The sequence below is a fragment of the Cyprinodon tularosa genome, unplaced genomic scaffold, assembly GCF_016077235.1.
Source record: "Cyprinodon tularosa strain WSP-4 unplaced genomic scaffold, ASM1607723v1 ctg164, whole genome shotgun sequence".
NCBI classification, from domain to species: Eukaryota; Metazoa; Chordata; class Actinopteri; order Cyprinodontiformes; family Cyprinodontidae; genus Cyprinodon; species Cyprinodon tularosa.
In genome coordinates, this window is record NW_024038475.1 from 1070837 (window position 1) to 1080214 (window position 9378).

The 9378-nt window shown below is 36.9% G+C and overlaps 2 protein-coding genes across 2 annotated transcripts; both read left to right on the forward strand.

The window, feature by feature from the left end:
* Positions 1-690: 690 nt before the first annotated feature.
* LOC119780681 (duodenase-1-like) lies at positions 691-3647 on the forward strand. Its single transcript, XM_038280798.1, has 5 exons — positions 691-838; positions 916-1063; positions 1141-1273; positions 3009-3263; positions 3346-3647. The coding sequence occupies exons 1-5, from the start codon at positions 781-783 to the stop codon at positions 3505-3507; spliced, it is 756 nt and encodes a 251-aa protein (XP_038136726.1). The 5' UTR covers positions 691-780; the 3' UTR covers positions 3508-3647.
* A 3857-nt stretch (positions 3648-7504) lies between these two features.
* LOC119780677 (granzyme-like protein 2) lies at positions 7505-8831 on the forward strand. Its single transcript, XM_038280793.1, has 5 exons — positions 7505-7619; positions 7687-7834; positions 7923-8055; positions 8135-8392; positions 8469-8831. Exons 1-5 carry the CDS (start codon positions 7565-7567, stop codon positions 8634-8636), a joined length of 762 nt encoding a protein of 253 aa, XP_038136721.1. The 5' UTR covers positions 7505-7564; the 3' UTR covers positions 8637-8831.
* Positions 8832-9378: the final 547 nt, after the last annotated feature.

Consider the following 9378-nt stretch of genomic DNA (forward strand, 5'->3'; position numbering starts at 1 on the left):
GGTATAATTTTCCAGGATTCCAGTATTCCTTTTTAGTATGTACTGAAATGGAATTTCAAATAGAAAAAATTAGAAAAATTAAAAAAGCATTTGCACCTTAAAGACTACTTACCTGTTTTTCTTTTAATAATTCCTCATAAAAAAGACCATTCAAGCAGCACATTTTTCCTGATGTTTTTTAGAATATACTGTAGGGGTGAAAGCTGCAGCTGCTACTAGTGAGAAGTGAATGGACTGCAACAAAGCATTAAAGCAACAATGGGGAAATGCTGTCCCCTCAATGCTAATGTAAACCCTGGTTGGATAAGGATAAAATAATTGCTGTCTGTGGTTCTACAGTAGGCTATGATGTAATTGAGCAATATATGAAAAAAAAGAACTATAAACTAGTTCATTTTTTGGAACTGTGAACTTAGTTCAAAATTTTGAATTATGAACTATGAACTGAACTAGTTCATTTTAAAATGTGTGATCTGAACTTTGAACTAGTTCACGTAGAAAGAGAACTTTCCCAACACTGAAAATGGTATTGCAGAAATTACGACAGAGAACAAAAGCGTTTCTCATATTTACTTACATAGTATTTGCTTCAGAATTTTGAGAATTCAAGATTACAAAAGATAATTCAAGTTCTTCCTGTTGCATTTGAAGGGGATGTGGTTAAAAATGAAGCAAATACTGATTTTCCTAGATAAGAAGAGTTGCAGGGAAAGTATATAAAAGGGTCAGCTTAAAAACTTTTGCACAGCTAGAATCAGTCTGGCACCATTTGCTGACACCATGTTTGGCTTCAATAAATTTCACCTTTTTGTTGTTCTGATATTCTTCCCGAAAACAGGTAAGAACAATACAGGAATGTTTTTTTCTTAAATAAAAAAATCACTGACCTACTGTATTTTTTACTTAAATTTTTAGTTTACGGATTTTACATCATAAATGGAGAAAAGGCCCCTGCAAACTCAATGCAGTACATGGTCTCAGTCCAAAGCGCTGGGGATCATGTATGCGGAGGCTTTTTGATCAGTGAGGACTTTGTGGTCACTGCTGCACACTGCGGTACACCGTAAGTCTATGGTTTAATTCTGTTTATTTGTTGCTGATATAGTATATCAATAATCTCCTTATCCTAATTAATTTCAGCAAACCTGATGTGGTTGTTTTGGGAAGTCATGATCTCAAGAGTTCAAACAAAGAGAAAATAAATATTGAATACACATGCAAACACCCAGATTACCGGGATATAGGGTATGGCAATGACATCATGCTTCTCAAGGTAAGTATATTTTAACCTATATATTTATATTATATAAGTATTTTATATGAAATATTTTATATTCATCATGGTTATCAATCTTATCAGCATTTATCAGTTTTATGTTACACCATAATTGTTATTAACATTATGTTAGATGTTATTAGCAGTAGTACTACTAATAGCATCATTATTTTAATTATTTCTCATGCTCCCATATTGACTGTCAATCCACACAAAATGTCCCAGTGGCATCGTCTGTATAAAGGTTAAGTACAGAATTAGATGATAAAGAGGAAATTATTTAATGGTAATAACCTCTAATCGAATATCAACAAAGGAAATTGTTCTACATGTGCAAAGTTTTTATAAATTTTTTCCAAGACCATATTAACCGTAAATGATATGAACAGAGGCCTAACATCAGGGAGACATTCAGACATGTCTACTGTTTGTATATAGCTTCTGTGTGTATATATATATATATATTTTATATATATTCTATCTTATTTTGCTATTTTGTTTTGTTTTTTGTCTGCACCAACAACACCAAGTCAAATTCCTTGTAAGTGCAAACCTACTTGGCAATAAACTTGATTCTGATTCTGATTCTGAATATGCCATTTTCACTTTTAGAGAGGTTTGGTAGAGTAATATGTTTTTTTCTTAATTTTGGAAAGAAGCTTCTGATAAATTTAACAACTTTGTAAAGTTACCTTTTTTTACTATATAATTTAAGATTATATATGCAAAAAATGCACCCTCTATTTACACTGATGAATGCTTACAAACAAATTAAATATTGAAAGCTTTGACAAATTCATTTGCAGATTAGAGATAGATATTGTACATATTTTTATTTCTTATTTTTTTATTTCTTATTTTTATTTTGTTTTTCATTGTGTGTGATACATGTACACTTGCACCTTAATCCTATTTATCTTGATATACTGTATATACCTGGATATACTGTATATATATTGCTTATTCTTAATGCACCTTTTCCTCCCTGTTTGCACCTTCTGTAACTTCTATGCCAATATGTGACGAGTGAACTTCTCCGCTGTGAGATCAGTAAAGCTCATCTAATCTAATCTAATCTAATCTAAGATCTGTAGAATGGTTTTAAAAACAGAAGAACATGGCAATATCATTTTTTGTTGTTGTTGTCCTGTGACGTATAAGCAGACACTTGGCTGGTATTGAATATCTGACAGGCTGGTAAGAGGCTTTATACAAAACATAGTGAAGAGTGCAAACATTTAGCTAAAAACCTAAGTCACAACAATTTTTAATATTTTTATTTCCCCTTCCCTCTGCATGTTTAAGAAAAATCTTAATTTTTATTTCATAAAGCACTGCTCCATTAAAGACTAACTTTATAGTAAAAAAAAAATCCACTTTCTACTTATATTTGCAGTGACAACCTCTTTAATGCTTTAGGGAAACAAGGGTTTTGTAGTGACAATAAAGTATGGTATTCATTATAATTGAACCTTAAAATGATAATATTTACCATCACAAATATTATCATGATAACCAAGCCAAGACTGCTTCATTTCAAAATGTAGCAGCATCACATTATATATTACATACAAAGACTTGTGCATATTGATAGTTCTAAATGTTTTGTTATTGTTATTATAAAAAAGCTAAATCCTATAAAGGTGTTGACTTTTTTATTCACTCATGGATGTGCAAACAGAACTTGGACATTTGTAAGTCTAAATGCTTTTTTCCGTTTGTGTGTTTTCAGCTCTCAAGGAAAGCTTCTGTAAACAACAGAGTAAAGACCATTCACATTCCAAGGTTTGATATTTTCTTAGATGACAATCAAATGTGTTCTGTCGCTGGATGGGGTAAAACTGAAACCAACAACTTCAGTAATGATCTGAGAGTGGTCAAAGTGTCAATCATCAATAAAGAAGTCTGCAATAAGGAGTGGCAGTATAGGCTTCCACCCAATGTGATCTGTGCTGGTGGATATAATACAAGAAAAGGATTCTGTCAGGTATGTCTTTTATGTTTGGAGTATATAATCTAAACATTATTGGATACATCTATAAAAACTGAAAAAATTCTCATTCTTACAGGGTGATTCTGGTGGCCCTCTGGTGTGCAACGGGATAGCTGTTGGTGTTGTGTCATTCAACCTAAACAATAACTGCGACTACCCAAATGTGCCCAATGTCTATACCGACATTTCTAAATATCGTGACTGGCTCAAACATGCTGTAGAGACAAAAACGTGTTAATCTGCAGACTTTTAGAAGGGATCAATTATCCAGCTCAACCTCATAGTGTGTGGGAGGAGAGATTGTGCTTCTAATTTAGGTCACTCTGGCTGTTTCTAGGCTTCATCTCAATTGCGCAATAAAACAAAAAGCTGCAGAAATCCCGTCAATACTTTTTCTCTTTTTTCTGTTGAGAAGAAGAACCATAAAGGACAAAAAATATTTTGAGAATACAGTGTTCTTCACTTTAAACCAGGTCCACAGCTTCTGTCTGAAATAATACACATTGTTAAATTAAACATCCTACATGAATGATTGAGAGTTTTACAAAAATGTTTAATTTTATGATATATGCATGGTATGATGTTTTTGTCTCTTAGTTGCATATAGAGGTAACATCCAGATAATGGGGCCTATCTCAAAAATATGAAGTTAAAAACCACTAGACAATAGTTCATCTACAGCAAAAGCATACAAAAAACAATATAATCTTGAACCCTTTATTGTAAAATATTGGTCTCTTTTTTTAGCCAAAATCTCACCTTATTAAATATGGCTGTAGTGGTCAAGACATTATCATATAATATTTGGCTATCCGCCACTTTAACAGCTGGGAAGACAGAGCTGTTTGTGGAAAAAAAATACTGATTTATTGTCAATATTGATAATCAGTAAAAAGCACAGAAGAACTCTCTGATATAGTAAATATTTTTATTGTCATTTTCTACTGCAAGTTGAAAGAAATACATTTGGCTAAACGATTCTTTCTCTGGGTTCATCAAGACTTGGCTGAGGAGGTCGGGCAACTTAGACATGGTCTTCAAGTCACAAGTTAAGCTTGAGGCTGTTATATTGCCAATCAGGTGTTCACTGCACAGTTCTATCTGCAGTTGGAAATCAGAAACAGAAGTAAAAGTCTGAATGATGCACTATTTGATCATGATGTAAATTTAGCCTCCTTTTAAGCGTATGTTTCATACTTTCAGACTTGCAGATATGTGTCTGTGGGTTTATGTGAACCTTTCAAACACCATTGACAGTTCTGACAAAGTACAACAATTCTAACAAACAAGCTTTCTAAAAATACAACTGAAGTCATATGGCATTGTTTGATACTATTAAAAAGACCCATTTTTACTTTGGAGAACCTAAACAGGGAGAAACTAAATTAATAACAACAACATAAGTCAATTAAATATGAATTAAAAATGATTATATGTACAATTAAATCAATTTACCAATATCATCCATCCCATTCATTTTCTGTCACGCTTTATCCCAGTTAGGGTTGCGAGGGGTGCTGATGCCTATATGCAGCTGTCTACAGGCGGGAGGTGGGGTCCACCCTGGACAGGTCGCCAGTCCTATGCAGGGCAAAAGAGAGACAAACCACTATTTATGCACACACTCACACGTAAGGAGAATTTAGAGAAGCCAATTAACCTAACAGTCATGTTTTTGGACTGTGGGAGGAAGTCAAATTACTCAGAGAGAACTGATGCATGCTCAGTGAGAACAAACAAACTCTATGTAGAAAGAGCCCTGGCTGTAAATCGAACCCGGAACCTTCTTGCTGCGAGGTAGCAGTGCTACCCACTGTCCCACTGAGCAACCCACGCATAATTATATGTCCCAGATCAAATGATTATTTTGTATATTTTTAGTTTCAAAATACAATGTAACTCTACAGCTAACTCATGAATACGGGTGGGCAGTTAGGCATGCAGTCAGACAGGCAGCGTGAAAAGATAGCACTGAATTCCCTTAATTTACCGTCTTCAGTGAGGAGTAAAGGCTGAGTTGTCTAAAACAAACATCCTTGAAAACTACAATTTTTTTATAGACTTATTTTTCAGTTGCAAACATATTTAGTGTTTTAATCACTTTCTGCCATGCCACAGCTGTTCTTCTCTACTATATATAGATAAAAGCTTTACTAAACATGCAAATTAGATGATGACTTCAATCTCTGACTTCTAGCGACTTTTCGGAGGGTCAATAACCCCTTTTGTGCTGAACACTTTGCAAGCGTTTGCAAGGAGTTGGAAACCATGGGAAAGTTTATTGGCCTCATACTTGTCGAATCTTCTATTTAACAAAATAAATGGGCACAGCAAAACTGTGTCTTGACATCATAGGCACTTTATTGAACTCACCAGCACACCATAAGAAATCCGCATCATGTGACCCCCCACAGGGGGGGCAGAGAAGCAAGCCACAGTAGTGCTAAGCTAGCACAAGGATCATTGATACCTTACCACCAACCATAAAAATAGAATGAAAGCGAAAAGTGCCAAGTAGTGCAGCAGTATAAAGTGTATCTGAAAGTGCTGCTATACGGTTATGTGAAAGTGCTGCTATACGGTTAGAGTAACTTCAGAACTAGTGTTGTAACCAGTGTTGAGCACGTTACTTTGAAAAAGTAATTAGTTATAGTAACTAGTTACTTCACAATAAAAGTAACTAGGTACTTACTTACTTTTGCGTTTCTCGCCCCCCGTAACCCTCACCACCAGGCCCCCACCTTCTCGCCGTGTGTTTTAAAAGCCAGCTGAATAGAGTGGACGACAAAGACAAGAACCTGCAGAGAGTTTTGCATTTATTCCAACTCAACGTAAATGACATCATGGGGGAACACTATCTGACGGGCCTATAAACCCCGTCAGATAGTGTTCCCCCTGTCTAACATGGGGGGAACTATATCTGATGGGCTTCTAAACTCCGTCAGATAGCTTTCCCCCCGTCTAACATGGGGGAACGGTATCTGATGGGCTTCTAAACCCCGCCAGACAGCGTTCCCCCTGTCTAATATGGGGGGAACGATGTCTGGTGGGCTTCTAAACCCCGTCAGATTGCCTTCCCCCTGTCTAACATGGGGGGAAGGCTATCTGACGGGCTTCTAAACCCCGTCAGATAGCGTTTCCACTGTCTAACATGGGGAGAACGCTATCTGACGGGCTTCTAAACCCCGTCAGATTGCCTTCCCCCTGCTTAACATGGGGGAACGGTATCTGATGGGCGTCTAAACCCCGTCAGATAGCGTTTCCACTGTCTAACATGGGGAGAACGGTATCTGATGGGCCTCTAAACCCCGTCCGATAGCGTTTCCCCTGTCCAACATGGGGGGAACGGTATCTGATGGGCTTCTAAACTCCATCAGATAGCGTTTTCCCTGTCTAACTGCAACATCTTACTGCAACATCCATCCATCCATCCATCCATCCATCCATCCATCCATCCATCCATCCATCCATCCATCCATCCATCCATCCATCCATATTTCTCACCCGTGACATCCAATCTCATCCTCTCCTCTCTCATGACAAGGCGCGCAAGTCCTATCATGACAAAAAGGTTCATTGTGCGACCTGAGTAACGTGTAGTAACGGGGTGTCGGCAATTGTAACTGCGTTATAGTTACAGAAAGAGTAATAATTTTGATTACTCGTTACTAAAAAAAGGTGACAGCATTAGTAACGCTGTTACTTTCAATGCCGTTACTCCCATCACTGACTATAACAACAACAACAGGAACTGGCGCCATACATCTTACCAACCACACTGCACAGCAACAAATACCCAGCGCAATGCCATCGCACCGAGGCAGACCAGTGCACATTAGCAAAAGAACTCTGATTACTTAAATCTCCCTGTATGACTTTAAAATATCCAATCCCCTTAGCTTTTCACATAAAAATACATTCATTATTGATAGTTTAATTGTTCGTGGAATAGATTATACAGATTTACTAATTGTTCAAGAATATAGTTCTGTTTGTGATGAACAGAATCCCCCAAAAAAGCAATGAAATATTGCTGTTTTTTGAAAAATCGAAAACAAGATTGGAAGGTAAAAAAAAAAATGTAACAGATTGTGAGAAGCGTTCATATTCATAGATTGAAGACACTTTGACACAGATTGTCGTGGGCTCAAAGATGATGAGAAAACTTGAAAGTATGTCAGCTTAAGGGATGTGGCTTTAAAAACAAAGATTTTTGAAGATAATGACTGCCTGCTAAAATGTATAAAAGACCCAGATTTACACTCTTGTGGACAAAAGTTTGATTTGTTGGCATCATGCACAGTCTGAGCACATTTCTGCTTTTCTACATTCTGGCATGCCTCAAAATTGGTAAGATATCATCAGATTTTTACTCTGTCTCACAGAGCATATATTTAACCTTTTGTTCTGTTTTCAGTCCATGGAGCTGACATCATACATGGACAAAAAGTCAGAGGCAACTCTATGTTGTACATGGTCTCGGTGCAAAACAAATGGGGTCATGTGTGTGGAGGGTTTCTGGTCAGCGAGGACATTGTAATCACTGCTGCACACTGCAGTGCTGAGTGAGTCCAGGGTGCTCTTCTGTGTCTGTTCTTTACTCTTAACAGTAAAAAGGCTCTCTTTTAAGGATTTCACAATTCAAATTTTCAGAGAAATCGATCATGTTGTTCTGGGAACCCACAATCTAAGGAAGTGGAATATTAGTCCATTAAACATTACATACATGTGCAAATACCCAACTTATATATCTGCCGGATTTGGTGATGACCTTATGATCCTTAGAGTAAGTAACACAAGTTATATGTAAAGTGATATTTTGTAAATATCTAGTAAGTTGGTGTCATTTTTTTGTATATCTTCAGTTGTCTGGAAAAGCTCCTCTAAACAACTTGGTGAAAACACTCCCGATTCCAAAAGATGAAATAAAGCTGAAAGAGGGGGAGATCTGCTCTGTAGCAGGATGGGGTAAAACTGAGAACAAGGATTTTACAGTAGATTATATGAGAGTGGTGAATGTTTCACTCTTAAATCCAAAACTCTGTCAAAGGATTTGGGGGCCTGGTCTTCCTCCCAAAGCGATCTGCGCTGGTGGATATAATACAAACAAAGGATTTTGTCAAGTAAGTTATATTTTTTTGTATATCATAATGTGATCATTGTAATCATAAAACTTAGTGAGATTTCTGTCTTTTAAAGGGTGATTCTGGTGGTCCTTTAGTATGCAATGGAATGGCTGTTGGTGTTGTGTCCTTCAACAGACACCGTAACTGCAAATACCCCGATGTGCCTAATGTGTATACAGACATATCTAAATATCTTCAATGGATCAACAAGAATATGAAAACAAAGGAGTGTGTGAAGTAATCTTGTTGCAGAAGTTCTCGTAAATGAGGAACATACTCATCTTTTTTTTTCAGTGTAATAAAGGGACAAAATACCAGAAGGTCATTTATCAGTAAAAACACATGCATACAGAAAATTCTACAATCGACGAAAGGGTGTATCAGACCAAATCCATTGGTTATGAGTTCAAAAGTATAAATAAACGTTTAAGCATCACTCTGTATATTTCGTCTTTTTTAACCTGGAATCCTGTTACTGTCACATTTATGTCCAATTACCTGCAGAACCAATTTATACTTCCTAGCCATCTTTTGCACAAAAAAGCACATATTTTTTTTATATCTGTCTATCTATATCTAAATCTGTCATAAAAGAGGGCAGATGGACCTAGTATTCAGGTGAGACAGATAGTGGGAGGTTTCAAAACGTTTAATGACAGAAATAAATAGAACAGGCTGCTGTGGGTGTGCGGGCATGCAGCGGCTGCAGGGTGAGGTGGGGCACCACCTATGGCTGGCACTCTGTTTGTGTTTGTGTTTGTAAATGACTACGATAATTTTACTAAAGATAATTATCAGTGTAAGTCACTTACCTGGATTAACAGTTCAGTCCATGCTCACGGGTAAGGCAGGATCCAGCTGGCGGACTGCCAATGAGATGCTGTGCTGAGGTGTCCAGACTGTCCCCGATGCTGCAACCCCAGTGAGCAGATCTAGATAAGGGATAAAATCCAGATAAGAGCGAACAGATCCAGATCAGGGAA

Bases quoted from the DNA above. Each gene is read 5' to 3' on its own strand.
- LOC119780681 (XM_038280798.1), top strand. From the start codon at position 781: ATGTTTGGCTTCAATAAATTTCACCTTTTTGTTGTTCTGATATTCTTC. The intron at 1,274-3,008 runs GTAAGTATATTT...GTGTGTTTTCAG, and splicing joins ATGACATCATGCTTCTCAAG to CTCTCAAGGAAAGCTTCTGT. The intron at 3,264-3,345 runs GTATGTCTTTTA...TCATTCTTACAG, and splicing joins CAAGAAAAGGATTCTGTCAG to GGTGATTCTGGTGGCCCTCT.
- LOC119780677 (XM_038280793.1), top strand. From the start codon at position 7,565: ATGCACAGTCTGAGCACATTTCTGCTTTTCTACATTCTGGCATGCCTC. The intron at 7,835-7,922 runs GTGAGTCCAGGG...TCAAATTTTCAG, and splicing joins GCTGCACACTGCAGTGCTGA to AGAAATCGATCATGTTGTTC. The intron at 8,393-8,468 runs GTAAGTTATATT...TGTCTTTTAAAG, and splicing joins CAAACAAAGGATTTTGTCAA to GGTGATTCTGGTGGTCCTTT.